Source organism: Bos taurus, chromosome 2 (genome assembly GCF_002263795.3).
Source record: "Bos taurus isolate L1 Dominette 01449 registration number 42190680 breed Hereford chromosome 2, ARS-UCD2.0, whole genome shotgun sequence".
Lineage (NCBI taxonomy): Eukaryota > Metazoa > Chordata > Mammalia > Artiodactyla > Bovidae > Bos > Bos taurus.
In genome coordinates, this window is record NC_037329.1 from 84,330,341 (window position 1) to 84,349,489 (window position 19,149).

Genomic DNA, 19,149 nt, shown 5'->3' on the forward strand with positions numbered 1-19,149 from the left:
GAGAGGGTGTGGAGAAAAGGGAACCCTCTTGCACTTTTGGTGAGAATGTAATTGATAACAGCCACTATGGAAGACAGTATGGCAATTCCTTAAACTAGAAATAAAACTACCATGTGACCCAGCAATTCCAGTATTAGGTGTATACCCTGAGAAAACTGAAATTGAAAAAGACACATGTACCCAATGTTCATTGTGGCACTGTTCACAATAGCTAGGACATGGAAGCAACCTAGAGGTCCATTGACAGATGAATGGAAAAAGAAGCTGAGGTTCATATACACAATGGAATATTACTCAGTAGTAGAAAGGAATGCATTTTAGTCAGTTCTAATGCAGTGTATGAACCTAGAGCCTATTATGCAAAGTGAAGTAAGTCAGAGAAAAAAAATACTGTATATTAGTGCATATATATGGAATCTAGAAAAATGATACAGATGTACCTATTTGCAGGGCAGTACCAGACCACCTGACCTGCCTCTTGAGAAATCTGTATGCAGGTCAGGAAGCAACAGTTAGAACTGGACATGGAACAACAGGCTGGTTCCAAATAGGAAAAGGAGTACGTCAAGGCTGTATATTGTCACCCTGCTTATTTAAGTTATATGCAGAGCACATCATGAGAAACGCTGAACTGGAAGAAACACAAACTGGAATCAAGATTGCCGGGAGAAATATCAATCACCTCAGATATGCAGATGACACCACCCTTATGGCAGAAAGTGAAGAGGAACTCAAAAGCCTCTTGATGAAAGTAAAAGTGGAGAGTGAAAAAGTTGGCTTAAAGCTCAACATTCAGAAAATGAAGATCATGGCATCCGGTCCCATCACTTCATGGCAAATAGATGGGGAAACAGTGGAAACAGTGTCAGACTTTATTTTTTGGGGCTCCAAAATCACTGCAGATGGTGATTGTAGCCACGAAATTAAAAGACACTTACTCCTTGGAAGGAAAGTTATGTCCAACCTAGATAACATATTAAAAAGCAGAGACATTACTTTGCCGACAAAGATCCATCTAGTCAAGGCTATGGTTTTTCCTGTGGTCATGTATGGATGTGAGAGTTGGACTGTGAAGAAGGCTGAGCGCCGAAGAATTGATGCTTTTGAACTGTGGTGTTGGAGAAGACTCTTGAGAGTCCCTTGGACTGCAAGGAGATCCAACCAGTCCATTCTGAAGGAGATCAGCCCTGGGATTTCTTTGAAAGGAATGATGCTAAAGCTGAAACTCCAGTACTTTGGCCACCTCATGTGAAGAGTTGACTCATTGGAAAAGGCTCTGATGCTGGGAGGGATTGGGGGCAGGAGGAGAAGGGGACGACAGAGGATGAGATGGCTGGATGGCATCACTGACTCAATGGATGTGAGTCTGAGTGAACTCCGGGAGTTGGTGATGGACAGGGAGGCCTGGTGTGCTGTGATTCATGGGGTCGCAAAGAGTCGGACACGACTGAGCGACTGAACTGACTGACTGAGTGAATACGCAGACATAGAGCACAGACTTGTAGACACCATGCTGGGAAGAAGAGGGTGGGACAAATGGAAAGAGTACCATGGAAACCTGTACCCTACCGTATGGAAATTTGCTGTATGACATAGGGAACTCAGACTGGGGCTGTGTGACAACCTAGAGCAATGGGAAGTGGGAGGGAGGTTCACGAGGGAGGGGACATATGTATACTTATGGCTTAGGCATGTTGCTGTATGGCCAAAACTAACACAATATTGTAAAACAATTATCCTTAATTAAAAATAGATACATTTTTTTTTAAGTTCTATAAGTATAAGATCTCCCACACTGTAGGCAGACGCCTTACCATCTGAGCCACCAGCGAAGTCAAAGTATAAGATGAACTCCCCAGGTCAATAGGTGCCCAATATGCTACTGGAGAAGAGTGGAAAACTAACTCCTGAAAGAATGAAGAGACAGAGCCAAAGCAAAAACAATGCCCTGTTGTGGATGTGACTAGTGATGGAGGTAAAGGACAATATTGCATTGGAACCTGGAATGTTAGGTCCATGTATCAAGGTAAATTTGGAAGTGGTCAAACAGAAGATGGCAAGGGTGAATATCAACATTTTAGGAATCTGAACTAAAATGAACTGGAATGGGTGAATTTAACTCAGATAACTGTTATATCTACTATTGTGGGCAAGAATCTCTTACGAGAAATGGAATTGTCATAGTCAACAAAAGAATCCAAAATGCAGTTCTTGAGTGCAGTTTCAAAACCAACAGAGGATCTCTGTTTGTTTTCAAGACGAACCATTCATTATCACAGTAATCCAAGTCTATGCCCTGACCAGTAATGCTAAAGAAGCTGAAGTTAAACAGTCCTATGAAGACCTACAAGCCCTTCTAGAACTAACACACAAAAAAGATGTCCTTTTCATTATAGGGGACTGGAATGCAAAAGTAGAAAGTCAAAAGATGGCTGGAGTAACAGGCAAATTTGGCCTTGGAGTACAAAATAAAGCAGGGCAAAGGCTAACAGTTTTGCCAAGAAAATGCACTGGTCATAGCAAACCCTCTGCCAACAACACAAGAGACAACTGTACACATGGACATCACCAGATGGTCAGTACCCAAATCAGGTTGATTCTGTTCTTTGCAGCCAAAGATGGAGAAGTTCTATACAGTCATCAAAAACAAGACCAGGAACTGACTGTGGCTCAGATCATGAACTCCTTATTATCAAATTCAGACTTACATTGCAGAAAGTAGAGAAAACCACTAGACCATTCATGTAAGGCCAGAAATCAGATCCCTTGATTATACAGTGGAAATGACAAATTTTCAAGGGATTAGATCTGATAGAGTGTGTGAAGAACTATGGATGTAGGTTCATGACATTGTACAGGAGGCAGTGATCAAGGCCATCTCCAAGAAAAAGAAATGGAAAATGGCAAATGGTTGTCTGAGGAGGCCTTACAAACAGTTGTGCAAAGAAGAGAAGTCAAAGGCAAAGGAGAAAAGGAAAGATATATGCATTTGGATGCAGAGTACCAAAGAATAGCAAGGAGAGATAGGAAAGCCTTCCTCAGTGATCAATGCAAAGAAATAGAGGAAAACAATAGAATGGGAAAGACTAGAGATCTCTTCAAGAAAATTAGAGATACCAAGGGGACATTTCATGCAAAGATGGATACAAGAAAGGAGAGAAATGGTATGGACCTAACAGAAGCAGAAAATATTAAGCAGAGGTGGCACGAATACACAGAAGAACTACAGAAAACAAATTTTCATGACCCACATAACCACGGTGGTGTCATCACTCACCTAGAGCCAAATATCCTGGAATGTGAGGTCAAGTGGACCTTAGGAAGCATCACCATGAACAAAGCTAGTGAAGGTGATAGAAATCCAGTTGAGCTATTTCAAATTCTAAATGATGATGCTGTGAAAGTGCTGCACTCAATATGCCAGCAAATTTGGAAAACTCAGCAGTGGCCACAGGACTAGAAAAGGTCTGTTTTCATTCCAGTCCCAAAGAAAGGCAGTGCCGGAGAATGTGCAAACTACTGCACAATTGCAGCCATCTCACATGCTAGCATAGAAATGCTCAAAATTATCTAACCCAGGCTTCAACAGTATGTGAACCATGAACTTTCAGATGTTTAAGGTGGATTTAGAAAAGGCAGAGGAACCAGAGATCAAATGGCCAACATCAGTTGGATCATTGAAAAAGTAAGAGAGTTCCAGAAAAACAGCTAGTTCTGCTTTATTGACTATGCCAAAGGCTTTGACTGTGTGGGTCACAACAAACGGGAACATTCTTCAAGAGATGGAAATACCAGACCACCTTGCCTTCCTCCTGAGAAATCTGTAGGCAGATCAAGAAGCAACAGTTAGAACGGGACATGGAATAACAGACTGGATCCAAATCTGGAAAGGAGTATGTCAAGGATGTATATAGTCACCCTCCTTATTTAACTTACATGCAGAGTACATCATGTGAAATGATGGGGTGGATGAAGCACAAGCTGGAATCAAGACTGCCGGGAGAAATATCAGTAACCTCAGATATGCAGATGACACCACCATTATGGCAGAAAGTGAAGAAGAACTAAAGAGCCTCTTGATGAAAGTGAAAGAGGAGAGTGAAAAAGTTGGCTTAAAATTCAACATTCAGAAAACTAGGATTGTTGCATCAGGTGCCATCAGTTCATGGTAAATAGATGCGGAAAATTGAAACCATGACAGACTTTATTTTCTTGGGCTCCAAAATCACTGAAGATGGTGACCTCAGCCATGAAATTAAAAGACATTTGCTTCTTGGAAGAAAAGCTATGACCAACCTAGACAGCATATTAAAAAGCAGAGACATTAATTTGCTGACAAAGGTCTGTCTAATTAAAACTATGGTTTTTCCAGTAGTCGTGTATGGATGTGAGAGTTGGACTATAAACAAAGCTGAGCGCTGAAGAATTGATGCTTTTCATCTGTGGTGGTGGTGATGACTCTTGAGAGTCTCTTGGACTGCAAGGAGATCAAACCAGTCAGTCCTCAAGGACATCAGTCCTGAATATTCATTGTAAGAACTGATGCTTAAGCTGAAACTCCAGTACTCTCTTCCCTGATGGGAAGAACTGACTCATTATAAAAGACCCTGATGGCTGGGAAAGATTGAAGGCAGGAAGAGAAGGTGATGACAGAGGATGAGATGGTTGGATGGCATCACCACCTTGATGGACATGAGTTTGAGCAAGCTCCAGGAGTTGGTGATGGCTACCCAGGAAGGCCTGGTGTGCTGCAGTCCATCGGGTCTCAAAGAGTTGGACACAACTGAGCGACTGAACTGACGTATAAAATAAATGCCAGATTTCAAAGGCATAGTATTAAAAAATGTTATAAATTTCATTAATTTTGGTTGCATGTTGAAATGATAATATCTTAAGATATAGTGGGTTAAATAAAATACAGGATGAAAATGACTTTGATCTGTTTATTCTAGAGAACTTTAAAATTGCTTGAATGACTCACTTCCATATTCTGGAAATATGTTCTCTAGGAGAACTTTCTGTGATGATGGACATGATCTGTGTTTACCCTGTTTAGTGTGAGAGCCATGAGCCATGTACTAGTGTTGAATATTTAAAATGTACTTTCATGACTGAGAAGCAGATTTTATTTTATTTATTTTTTGGGGGGCTGTGCCATGTGATTTATGGGTTCTTAATACCCCAACCAGGGATTGAACATCGGCCACTGCAGCAAATGCACCGAGTTGTAACCACTGGACTGCCAGGGATCTCCCAAGAAGCTGTTTATTTAAAGTTAATTAATTTTTATTTTTGGTTGCACTGAGTCTTAATTGCTGTGCTTGGACTTTTCTGTAGTTGCAGAGAGCAGGGGCTACTCTCTAGTTGCAGTACACAGGCTTCTCATTGTCTTGGCTTCTCTTGCTGTGGAGCACAGGCTCTAAAAGCATGGGCTTCAGTAGTTCCAGCATGTGGGCTCAGTAGTTGTGACTCATGGGTTCTAGATCACATGGGCTGAGTAGTTGGTGGTGCATGGGCTTAGTTTCTCCTCAGCATGGGGAATTCTCTTGGACCAGAGATTGAATCCTTGTCCCCTGCATTGGAAGACGGATTCTTATCCAACGTACCATCAAGGAAGTCCTGTATTTAACTTGTTAGTTTAAATTTAAGTAGCTGCATGTGGCTACTTCCAAAAATAATGAATAGCACTCAATTCAATGAGAGTCTGCTAAAGTTTTGGACTATGTGAAATTAACTTGCTGCTTACGGGTTCTTGTTGAAAGGTACGTAATATAATTACATGATAACCCAATTTAAAGTATTTATGGATATTTGTAAAAAGCTACATTGCGTTAACTAATGATATCACCATATAAAACACATTTTAAAATACTTGTTTTGTCTGCTTAAGAGCAAACTAAGCCTGAGGCCAAGGTGCTTCTTAGTTTTTTTTTTTTAACGTACTATATTGGGCAGTACAGTTTTGGACCCTTTTATTACTCTACAATTTACTGTTTTAGATTTACATTTACAATCCGTCTATAATTGATGTTTACATATGGTGTGAGGTAGGAGTCAAGTTTTCTTCTTCTGTATGGATATCTAGTTGACTAAGCTCCAAGGAAAAGAGAATTTTTCTGTTTTCATACTACATTATTTGTTTGTTCTTACACCAAATATCCACACTGTCTTTAGCAACTGGTAGATGAGTGTCTTGTTCATTGGCCCTTTCTGTTTCCATATAAACATTAAAAATACCTCATCAAGGTGTTTCCCTGGTGGCTCAGTAGTAAAGAATATGCCTGCCAATGCAGGAAATATGGGTTTGATACTGGTCTGGGAAGATCCCACATGCCACAGAGCAGCTAAGCCCATGTGGCACCACTATTGAGCCTGTGCTCTGGAGCCAAAGGGCTGCAACTACTGAGCCCATGTGCCCTCAAACCTGTGCTCTGTAACACAAGTAGCCACTGCAATGAGAAGCATGCACACAACTGGAGAGTAGCCCCGCTTTCCACAACTAGAGAAAGCCCATGCACAGCTATGAAGATCTAGGGCAACCAAAAAAAATAAATAAAAATTAAAAAAATACCTCATCAATTTTCATAAAATAACTTTTGGAATTTTAGTTGGGCATTACATTGGATCTCTATAACATCCAATTTTGAACATGATAAAGCCATCCATTTATTTAGGTCCTTCACTTCTCTCAGTAATATGTTATCCTTTTTTTTATGAAAAAGTCTTACACATCTTTTGTTAGATTTATTTCTAGCTATTTGCTGCTATGAATTATAAACTTTCTAATTTCATATTCTAATTATTGCTGGTGTAGAGAAATACAGTTAATTGTCCTTAGGTCTAGCAATTGTACTAAATTAACTTATTAATTCTTACAGTTTCTTTTGTACTTTCTGCATACCCAGTCCTGTCATTTGTGAATAATGACAGTTTCATTTCTGATTCTTACACATTTTTTATTGTATTTCATCTTACTGCATTATTGTACTGGTCAGGATCTCAAGAACAGAAACCAATAAACTTTTTTGTAAAGGACCAGATAGGAAGGAAGCCAACATTTCCTGTATAAATGTACATAGACTATAAAGTATTGTGCTTAAAAGGGAGTCAGTAATCTTGCAAGTGTGTTTTAAGCAAACTTGTATTAATTTGAAGGGCTATACAATATTCTGATAAATTAAAAGGGGCTATTTTTATAGGGGATTGAATTAGGAAAGGATAATTCATAATCATGAAAGAAATGAGGTAAAACATTTACCTAGTAAATTGACAACTGCTGAAAAGCTGTGTTTATTTTTAATGTGCATAAGTATAAACTAATGTTTGTTTTTCTTTCCCTTTAGGAAAAATAGAAATGAAGGTACATATGCACACAAAATTTTGCCTCATTTGTTTGCTGACATTTATTTTCCATCATTGCAACCATTGCCATGAAGAACATGACCATGGTTCTGAAGAGCATCACAGACACCATCGTGGAATGACAGAATCGGAGTCAAGCGAATTTTCAGTGCTGGATGCTGAAAATGAAAAAAAATATTATATTGAAAAACTTTTTGACCGTTATGGTGAAAATGGAAGATTATCCTTTTTTGGTCTGGAGAAACTTTTAACAAACTTGGGCCTTGGAGAGATAAAAGTAGTTGAGATTAATCATGAGGATCTTGGCCACGATCATGTTTCTCACTTAGATATTTTGGCAGTTCAAGAGGGAAAGCATTTTCACTCACATAACCACCAGCATTCCCATAATCATTTAAATTCAGAAAATCAAACTGTGACCAGTGTATCAGCAAAAAGAAACCGTAAGTGTGATCCAGAGAAAGAGACAATTGAAGTGTCTGTAAAATCTGATGATAAACATATGCATGACCACAGTCATCGCTTATGTCATCACCACTGTTTGCGTCATCACCTTGATCATAACACTACTCGCCATTTTCCTAATGATTCCATTACTCACAGTGAGCATGGGGAGCCTAGCCATGAACCTTCAACAGAGACCAATAAAACACAGGAGCAATCTGAAAGTAAGCTACCAAAAGGAAAGAGGAAGAGAAAAGAGAAGAAAAGTAATGAAAATTCTGGGGTTATTACACCAGGTTTTCCCTCTAACCATGATCAGGGTGAACAGTATGAACATAATCGGGTCCACAAACCTGATCGTGTACATAACCCAGGTCATTCTCATGTACGTCTTCCAGAACATAATGGTCATGATCCTGGTCATGGACACCAAGATCTTGATCCTGATATTGAAGGTGAACTTCGACATACTAGAAAGCGAGAAGCACCACATGTTAAAAAAAGTGCAATTTATTCAGCTGCTAGTCACAAAGATCATAATGAAGATGATCGTCAACATGAGGTAAGCAGAATAAGGTAGTTGCTCTGTAACTCTCAGATGATTCTGAAGTACTCTTAGGTAAAAAGAAAAGTAACAGAGGAATAGACAACCGTATTTAAACTTGTTTCCAGTTACAAAATACATTAAGGGATAAAAATCAGATTAAAGATTTTTATCTGCATTTTTACTTGCATTGTTTGTTTTCACATTTGGGTTCCTTCAATTCTAAATGTTTAAAGGTTGTCAGGAAATATATTTCTTTTATTCCTTATTTTACTCTCTTGCTTAAGACTTGCTTTGACTCTCCAAGTTAGCTTATGTGTTGTTACTGTTAACCAGTTTCTAGATGCTTGAAAATTGAAGTCCTTTTTTTGTTTAGACAGTTTCTCTTTCAAAATAATTAACTTATTGAATTAACTACAGAGTGATTTCTAGTCACTGATCTAGCTCCAAAGTCAGGTATTTTGCACATGTGGTAGGTTTGTTTTCTCTGTCACTTTACCACAGGACCTACATGCTCAGATTAGTCTTTTCTCATGCTTTTGACAGATGAACACTGAATGCAAAAAGATATAATGAGAAATGCCAATAGCAATGGGATGGTTCTCTTATTCTAAATTTTTGTTCTCCTTTGAATACTTTCACATTTGATTTGTTACTTCTTGATTTTTAAACAGCTATTCACCTTAAAAACATTTTTGTTTCATTAAAAGTGTGTCAATACCCTTATTCTTATATTTAGCTCTCATTAAAGTGTAGGAAAAGCTGTTGAATTTATTATTGTTCAGATATATAAAAAGCAGCAGCACCTATTGTGGAAGATGACCTCAACCTTTGTTTTGGTCTCTTATTACTGAAATGTGTTTTACATCTAAGTAAATATCTTTGTTTCTTAACTAGACAAATCACTAGATATTGGGTTTTCAGCAAATTTTAAAATCTTAGTGTACTTTTAAAGAAATTGTTAATTTATTACCACGGGTAATATCCTAGAGTCTCTTGTTGATAATAACTAGACATTATCATAACTAAACATTAGTGTTTACTCTTTGGATTCTACTTGCAGGGTCTGGATCATCAATCTTATTATTTTGTATCCTTATAGGCCTGATGCATAATGGGGATTTTTTCAAGTTTTCTGGAAATGGTCTATGCATTAGATAGGGTAGTAGTACCTCATGTAAAGACTTGACATGACAAAAATCATTTGTATGTTTTGATTTTGTGTTTTTACATTATAGATACAGTAAGCAAGCATGCAACCAGAGTGCCTATATGTGGAAAAGAGATACTCCATTCCCTTAGTTGTAGATATTTGTATAGTGATGGGTCCAGATTTTTTTTTGTTATTTGTTTTCTTCTTAGTTTTTTTATACTTTGTACTTAAAAAGTTCTAGTGTATAAAGCTGCATTTTTTAATCTTGCAGTTTTAGCACTGGGATAGAATTTCACTATACGATATTCTTCTGGGGTACCTTAGGTAGTAAAAATGTCTGTATCTTTTTATATTTTAATATAAAGTTATTAAAGTACTCTTAAGTCTATTTAACAGTTTCACCAAATAAGAATCTCGAGCAACTGATGATTGCAGTTTGACTAGGGAAGTGATTTTTTTTCTTTACTCCTTCAGGATCTTGGGAATATAGTTCTAAATCATTAATGGCAGAAAGTCATTGTCTTTTATATGTTGCAGTGGAGAATGGTTAAAATCCATAAAAAGTTTGGGGTAATCAGGTTGAATTCTTTCCTCTCATAAATTCCTATTAAAAATCATTCTTTGTAGTAGATATTTATATTGCAGATTGTTTTAAAATTATATTTAGAATATATTTTACTATATAGTACTTTTTCTGCCTAATCTTCTTAAAGTACTCTTAATTTGTTTTATCAATTTTCTTGCAGTGTTTGAACGTCACTCAGTTGTTAAAATACCATGGTCATCGTGCCAACTCTCCAATCTCATCTGATCTATTTACATACCTTTGCCCTGCTTTGTTATATCAGATTGACAGCCGACTTTGTATTGAGCATTTTGACAAACTTTTAGTTGAAGATTTAAATAAGGATAAAAATCAGGTTCCTGAAGATAAGGCAAATATAGGGGCATCAGGTAAGAAAGATTTAAGTTCTTTCTCCTCAAAAGAGTCTCTGTACTTTTTTTAAAAATATAGTTGGAATCAGAAAGCAGTTCCAAATGATTGCCTTATTTTTGTGTCTTTCAGTATATTTTAATCATGTTTTAAGTATTTGTGTTTAGAAAAGATTGGAGGAAGACAGGCATAATACAGTTTACTCATCTCTTCTGGCATTACATAGGAACATTTTGTTGTGGACAGAGAACTAATAGATTGGAAAGGAAATGCAGGTTTATCATGAATAGATTCTTCTTTATGGGCAAATGTTAATAAGGGGGCCATTAATTAAAGTTACATGATGTTATAATTACTTAATATTTAGCAAGATGAGGGGCTCTAGTGAAAAGCCAAGATTACAAAATTTTTAAAGACATGAAAAGGGAAGCTAGTGTGGTTAAACTCTAGGAATGTCTCAGAATGCCAGTGATTGGCACATGAACTTCATCATGGGCACTTAGTAAAACCAAATGGGTAAAATCAAAACTATTTTTAAACTTCTTTCTTTGTACTTTTTCATTATATCCAGTTGGCTACATTGCTCCACCTTGATGTTTACAGGTACCTCCTTCTGAAACTTCTATTCCATAAGAATTTGTACCTCTTATTGAATCCCAAATGTCATTCCAATTTATTCTTTTGATAAAATCTGAAAATCTTTGATGATTTTTCTCTATCTGTGGTTTCTGTTTTCATTTCCTATTTTCACTTGTATAATCAGTTGTTGAGTCCAGTTGAGTCTTAAGTATTTTCCAGTTCTCTCCACTCTGTCATAACTTCAGTTCATATCCTCCTTGGTTCTTTACTGAATTGTTGAAATAACTCCATAATTTTCCCTGCCTGTGTTTCTGTTCCCCTCATAGATCATGCTTAGCACTTAAGCTAGATTTATTTGGACACTCTGACATAGATTTTTCTTTTTAGTGATAGCCAGTATTTATTTAATACATGGACTTTTATTTATTTACAAACATGTATTGTAGGCACTGTTCTATACTCAGTTCATTTACTCCTTGTAACAGTAATATGAAATAGAGAATGTTACCCTAAAAAATTTCCCAGGGTCTTAAAACTAGTGAGTGATAGTGGTAGAGTTCAGTTCTGGGAAGCTTAATCATTTTGGTATTCACATGTGCAAAGTGTTTTACATACTTTTCTTCACTAAATTTTAATACTAATTGAATTATTTGAGGAAGCTATTATATGATTCTTGTTTTTATGGGTAATAAGTAAGGTAAGGTATAGAAAAGTTAGTAACTTGCCCACAGTTCCCAGACCTAATAAATGATAAAATCCGCCAAGTCTGAGGTTAATCACTGTGCTGTTTTCCACATTTAGGAAATTCTGATATCCCCTTTGTGATTTTTGCCATATATTGTTAATGCTACTTAACATTTTCATTAGATCTCTAGTATTTTTCTTTACATTTTTTAATATTGTAAGTAGTAGTAGCTATGAGGACGTGGATTTGATGTGATGTGCTAGGTATAGTTTTCCTCATTTATTTTAAAATACTGCATTATGCTATGTTCAAAGTTTATCATGCTTTTCAGAATATGATCCATGTCTACCTACTATCACATTTCTATTTTCCACCATTCATTTCTTCCCCTTCCTTCTAATTTTAACAAACCATGATAATAGATTATGCTGGTTTTCCTTGATTCTTCTCTGCATTTTTACTTTGTAAGTGTCTCTGCTTGGCTGACCACTGTGATTCCTCAATGATTGGTCTCCCTGGAATAACTTAATTGACTGTACTAGGTTTAATTAAGTCCCCTACCTTGACACCCTGTGGATATTGCCATCATGGTACAGAGTTCAGGGATCTTAATAATTGGATTAGTTATCTTTTTGTTTGCCTTTAGTTGCTTAAAGGAAGTGACTGGGTCTTTCATCTGAGCATCACTAGTGCCTAAGATAAAAGATACTTTGGACAAAAAGTAAACACTCATATATTGATTGAATGAATAAATTACTTAATATTAGTCTATAAGCTTTTGTTTCTAACCTAGAAAGAACACTTGTAAGTCAGCCTAGTGTACGTTGATAATACAGTGTTCTCAAGAAGAATGAGTAGTATTTCATGAACTTCATATGTGCAAAATCATGTTGAATGCACTTCTGGTTGAAATGCCTAAGATATAGTTGAAATGAAATGAAAGTCACTCAGTCATGTCCGACTCTTTGCAACCCCATGGACTGTCCATGGAATTCTCCAGGCCAGAATACTGGAGTGGGTACCCTTTCCCTTTTCCAGGGGATCTTCCCAACCTTGGATCAAACTGAGGTCTTCCACATTGCAGGCAGATTCTTTACCAGCTGAGCCACCAGGGAAGCCCAGGAATACTGGAGTGGGTAGCCTATCCCTTCTCCAGCAGATCTTCCCAACCCAGGAATTGAACTAGGGTCTCCTGCATCACAGGCAGATTCTGTACCAATTGAATAGTAATTAAAGTGACTAAATTTATGTGTATGAATATGAGCTTAAAAAAACAGAATTTTGATAAAATAGATAAAAGACTGAAAGGGCAGCATTTTAAAAGTTTTCATAGTGTAGAGCAGTAGAGCAATAAGGTAGACATGTTTATGAATATCACATTCTAGTATAAGAGTTCCGTTTGAGACAGAGACATTCCTTAATGCTTAAAAGAGTTACACATACAGGAGATGCTCTCAATACATAACTAAGTCTCTTAGGTTCCTACCTATTCTTGGTTAATTTCTTTGCAATAGGAAAATAATAACCTCAGAATGGATAAATTAATCATAATAGCCTATATTTATTAGAGCCTTATTACAATGTGCTATTTTAAACACCACTTTTACAAGAGTTTAATTTGTTATTCCCATGAGCTAGACATTTTTCTTTACTTCTCTTTACTGAGGAAAGGAGGTTTGAGAAGTTAAGTAACATGCCCAAATCACAGAACAGAGCTGTGATAGAAACTAGATTATTCTCCATCTAAAGCCTGTAATGTAACCACTGTGCTCTTTCCCTGTGCTATGCTCTACTGCTTCCTGCTGAAAAGGCTCTTAAGTGTTCTTGGCCAGAATGTAAGCGACAGGGAGATAAGGAGAGTTTAGTGTTTTGACAGATAAAGCAGATGTAGACAGGAAAGTGGTACAGGTAAATATTGATGTAAGTATTACTCTAAGTGTAGATTAGTCATTAAAAAAAAATCTAAGAATAGTCTTCTAGTAGACAAGCTGGGTTCAGTCTGATTAGATCTGAAAGGGCAGAGAAAGTGAGTCCACACACTAGACTTGACTAATGATCTTTGGATAGACAACATATGTCCCCTTTCTGGCTTCATGCTCATTGATCTTTGTAGATAACTAAACACCTCGGGAGCCAGCGCTCTCTCAGGCACTCATAAATTCTCACTGGCAGGAATAAAAGTATGTGCTAGGTCTAAGATTATTTATCTTAATTAAAAATAAAATTCATTTGTTCTTTACAGGGGAAAAATGGAGGCTGAAAAGATTGAGGCATCTAGAGTTAAAACTAATAGCCTTTTCTATTTGTGCAGTTTCTTAAAAAACTCTGGTTATTTATTTTCACATTAGCTGTGGGTTATGACTTAGAGTTGTCTATGTCATAGTATTGATACAATCTACATATTTTAACAAAAGTGTTGACAGATGCTTAACTATAGTAATATTGAAAATTGCACTTTATTCAATCTAAAAAGCCTTAGAGAAAAGTGTACTTGCTTTGAAAACAAGTACATTACTAATAGTGAATATTGATTAGTTGTTTGCAGGTGGTTATTAGCATTGTCAGAAATGAAACTTGAATTAATTATGTCCTGATAGATGTTAATAATTGTTAGAATGCCCTGCTAGTAATTATTTTTAATGACTGCTGCACCATTTAAGAAGGTTAACTTGTTCTGTATAAATCTCCCATAGTGACACAGCTACTACCTCATTAACTGTTCAAAGACTGCTGTAAACCAAATATGCTATATACTGTGTATGTTAGAAATCATTTGTTTCTCAAGATTAGCTCATTTAGTCATAGAGTTGACCCTAGCTTAATTACCAAGGAGTGGGGGAGGTTGTAAATAGGCTGCTAAGCATTTTCCACCAATTAAAATGCTGAAACAGTGTAGAAAACTGCCATCTTGCACATGCTTTGAACCAAGTTAATTAGAAAGTTTCCACAGATGAGCGCTTCTTTTTAAAAGAATGCATTTTCTCTCTAGATAATGAGAAAGGGAGTTGGTGAATAACTAAGCTTGAAGACCTTTAATGTTTTAAGCAACCTAATTTGCAGAATAAGTGAAGCTTGTTTCAGACATTTAGTGTTTTTTATTGCATATGGTATGCTGGGTACAAATAAAGAAAACATTTGCTAGTTGTACTTAATAGTTTGCATAGTGTTAGGTTGGTATAAATTTTACAAAAATTCCTTTCATTGTTTATCATTTATTGTTATTTTGGGTTTCTTTTGGCTTTATACCAAACAAATTGTGACTTAAAAAAGACAAATAATTTGGTTGGAAATCAAAACAATTTTATTGGCTTTTTTTACGTCTAGGAAATTATGATATTTGAACTTTAAATGTATATGTTATTAATTGTGGAAATATGTATGTACTTAAATAGCATGGGAAAGTATTTCAAGGACAGTAAATTCAAAACAACTTTTATTACTCATAGGTCAAAGAAATAGTAATTTTCTTATAACTTGTTAGGAGAATCACTATTCCTTAAAGTTTTGTGCTAGGAAGCTAAAATTATTATTTAAAATTAACAAGAAATCAGCATAAGAAAACACGTATGATAACGTAAATTTACGGGATAATAGGGCTGTTTTGCTAATGAAACAGTTGTGGTGGAATAGTTGTAATCTATAGAAAATAACTAAAAAATTTCTGAATTATCTGAAATAGGAAATTTGGCTCTAGCTTTTATTTCTTGGCATTGGCAAAAATAAGTAATAGATATGTGAAATTAATTAGCTTTACGCTTACATGTATTTTCAATGGCATATATTCTGAAAATCTTGTATAGCTACAAGTTTGGTAGTAATCTTGTGTCCCTCTTCCTCTGTCCTAATTAGCTCAAATTTTGAAAGAGTGATTGCCATTTGGATTAATAAAGTTAGTATTTCTTATTTTCATGTTTAATTATACTTATTTTTCATGTAAATCCTTTTATATGAAGCTGTCTTCCCTTTTATATAAAGCTACTCCGAGAGAGACAAAAGTGATAAATGAGTTACTTGGCCAAGAATTCTCTGAAAATCGTATGATTTACTGGAAATAACAATGGATTAAGAGGGGACTTTGGGTTTAGTTTTGACTTTGCCATTTTAGCTATTTAACTATTTTATTATGCTAAAATATATATAACATCAAATTTGCTGTCTTAACCATTGTGCATTTGTTACACTCACAATGTTGTGCAACCATCACACTATTTTTGTAACTTTTTGTTTTAACCACCACCCCAGATAGAAGCTGGGCTTCCCTGGTGGCTCAGCTGGTAAAGAATATGCCTTCAATGTGGGAGACTTGGGTTCAATCCCTGGGTTGGTAAGATCCCCTGGAGAAGAGAATGGCTTACCCACTCCAGTATTCTGGCCTGAAGAATTCCATGGACTGTATAGTTCATGGGGTTGGAAAGAGTTGGACATAACTGAGCAACTTTCACTTTCAGATAAAAGCTATGTAATCATTAAGCAATAATTCATTTCCCTCTTAACCTCAGCCCCCGGTAACCTCTAATCTTTTGTCTCTGAATTCGACTGTTCTAGAGAGTTCATTTAAGTGGAATCATACAATGTTTGTCTTTTTGTCTGCTTTATTGTGAAATACTTAACATAGTGGTTCTTTTCCTAATGTAGGAAATTGTTTAGTTTTATTTTTGTTTTTATAAATTTATTTATTTATTTTGGCTTTGCTGGATCTTCACTGCTGTTCAAGCTTTTTTTAGCTGTGGCGAGTGGAAGCTACTCTCTAGTTGCGGTGCATAGGCTTCTCATTGCGGTAGCTTCTCTTGTGGAGCACAGACTCTAGGACACTCGGGCTTCAGTAGCTGTGGCGCTTGGGCTCAGTAGTTTTGGCTTCTGGTCTCTGGAGTACAGGCTCTATAATTGTGGTGCACAGGCTTAGTTGTTCTGTGGCATGTGGGATCCTTCTGGATCTAGGATGAACCCCGCATCTCCTGCATTAGCAGGCAGACTCTTAACCATTGAGCCACCAGAGAAGCCCTCAGTATAATGTTTTTAAGGTTCATCTATGTTATAGCATGTATCAGAACTTCATTCCTTTTTATGGTTGAGTAATACTCCATGGCATATATACACCACATTTTGTTAGTTCATTCATTCATCAATGTATGCTTGCCTATTGTGAATAATCCTCTAATGAATACAGGCATGCATGTATCTGAGTTTCATCTTGGAAGTTGGGCAATGCTGTGACCTGGGATTGATTCATGTAAAGCTTTTGCTTTTGAGGGATTATGTTTTCTTGTATTCTCTGAGTTTCAGATGTCAGCACAAATACCAGTGATTTTCTAATCATTAAATGAGCTGCTCTCTTTCAGACATCTCTTTTAGTTTACAGATTTGCTTTCTAAGGTGGATGAGAAGGAGATATAATTATCAGCACTGATCAGTGAGAAATTGTACCTGGGAGTGTGTAATATGTGACATATACCCATTTGTGCACACATGAACTTGTTTACCCTTTAACACAGACTCTCCTTTAATTACATGTGTAAACACTTGTCTAATTTATATGTGTATCAATCTGCCAGTGATTGGTCTTCAGTTATAATGTATTTGGTCTTCCCTGGTGATTCAGACAGTAAAGAATCTGCCTGCAACGCAAGAGACCTGGGTTTGATCCCTGTGTTGGGACGTCCCCTGGAGGAAGACACGGCAACCCACTCCAGTATTCTTGTCTGGAGAGTTCCATTGACAGAGGAGCCTCACAGGCTACATACAGTTCATGGGGTCTCAGAGTCAGACACAACTGAACCACTTACACTACAATGTATTTAGCTCACCTGTTAGCATACTGGCGATTGATTTTCACCGAATTCGATTTTGATTTATTTGGTAACTTGAGTTTTGACTAATTGACCAAAAGTCACTTGAGATTGTAAATCATCATAGAACATTTTAAAATGTTTATGGCTTCATAGACTCTTTATTCTGTGCTCTTTTTCTTTAATTTCTTGATTAAAGTATCTTTTAGATTGGCTCTTGAGATATATTGCCTCTAAATTGGATTTTTGACAAACTAAGGAAAAATATATTTGGGAAGGGAGAGTTGTATATTAATATGTAAGACATTTTATCTTCAGGTTTAATGTTTTCATTATTAGCCTTGGTGTTTCCCTTTTAGTTATTGTATCTTTTGTTCTCTCCCTTTTTAATTATTTTCCCGCCAGTAGTTTGATTGGAGCTAGAGAGTTGCAGTAGTTTTGACAAACCTTTTTTGGTTTAGGTGACCAGTAACTTTATTGTTTCCTTGACTTCATGTATACTTAGTCTCTTTTCTCCAACCAGGCTCTCCCACCCATTGATTTGATCCTTCCAATCTTTACATGGGGCACACACAAATAAAGTAACTTAACTTGGTCATCATTATGAAGTCAGTCTTTAAACTTGTTTGACCTTATATTTTTCTTTATACAACAGGTTATTTTTTGTTTGTTTAACTCCAGTTCCCTGTGCCTGGTAGTCCCAACCATAGTTGGGAGAAATCTCCTTATTTTTTGGATCCACTAACCAGGATGTTGCCTTTATAATGAATCTTTCCCTGACCTTGATTCTTTGAGAATTGAATTTCTGTTCCTTTATTGCCCCCAAATCCTTAAGAAGGATAGAAGCCAGTGTATTCAGTCTCTGGCTGTGTTTCAATCTTTTTTGACCCTTTAGCTTCCCAGTGTTTATATCATAGTAATTATCTGTTACATTTAGCATAAATCACAGTACTTCCATTAATAACAGATGACCTATTGTTTTATTCAGAACTAATTTAGCTAACGAGAACACTAGCTGTAGTGTTAAGGTTATTGGATAGTGTGACTAAAATGTCCAGTGAATAAACACAGTTTTATTGATAGTTTAGCATTTAGCAGGTCAATTAAAGTTTTCTTTTTAATCTATCTTTATTTCTGTTTGTCTTTCAAAATTTTAAGTTATCTTGATAAAGAAATGCATTTTTCCTTTGTTGATTTATCATAAGACTTAACATAAAATCTTTCAGCAGATTTATAGTCCTATTAGGTTTGATTAGGAAAATATCATTTTAGATTAAACCTTTTCAAAATTATCACTCTTCAGTGAAATTTGCTGTAAGTATTAAAGTTTAACACATTTGTTTAGGCCATTAAAAAAAGTAATCTCTCATTTTAAATGAAAATGGCTCACTCCCTGAACCACTGGCATTAATTTGTGATACCTACTTATGAATAGCCTAGAAAAAGAAATGTGCACAAAATTCCACCTGTTTCTTACAAGTCATATGAAAACATTTCTCCTGTGTTCTGATCCAGTTAAAACTATATAGTGAAATTTTAAAAGTAGTAAATTGTACAGAAAATTAAATTGGGGGAAAGGGAATTTGTAACTGGGTATGGAAGACAGATGATACCAAGGAAAACAGGACTGAATTATCCTTTGTAAAAATAAGGAATACAATA

The 19,149-nt window shown here is 36.2% G+C and overlaps 1 protein-coding gene across 8 annotated transcripts in view; it reads left to right on the plus strand.

Moving 5' to 3' along the window:
* Nucleotides 1-19,149, plus strand: part of SLC39A10 (solute carrier family 39 member 10) — a 162,581-nt gene that overhangs the window by 115,995 nt on the left and 27,437 nt on the right. For 7 of the 8 annotated variants that reach the window (XM_025001833.2, XM_010802174.4, XM_059874558.1 and 4 more), the window contains 2 exons: nt 7,344-8,368; nt 10,250-10,457. In XM_025001833.2, the coding sequence (XP_024857601.1) occupies nt 7,355-8,368; nt 10,250-10,457 (1,222 nt within the window). In that variant the 5' untranslated portion in view covers nt 7,344-7,354. Of the gene's footprint in view, nt 1-7,343; nt 8,369-10,249; nt 10,458-19,149 lie in introns of those variants that run through there. The other variant, NM_001205880.3, reaches the window with a different exon arrangement.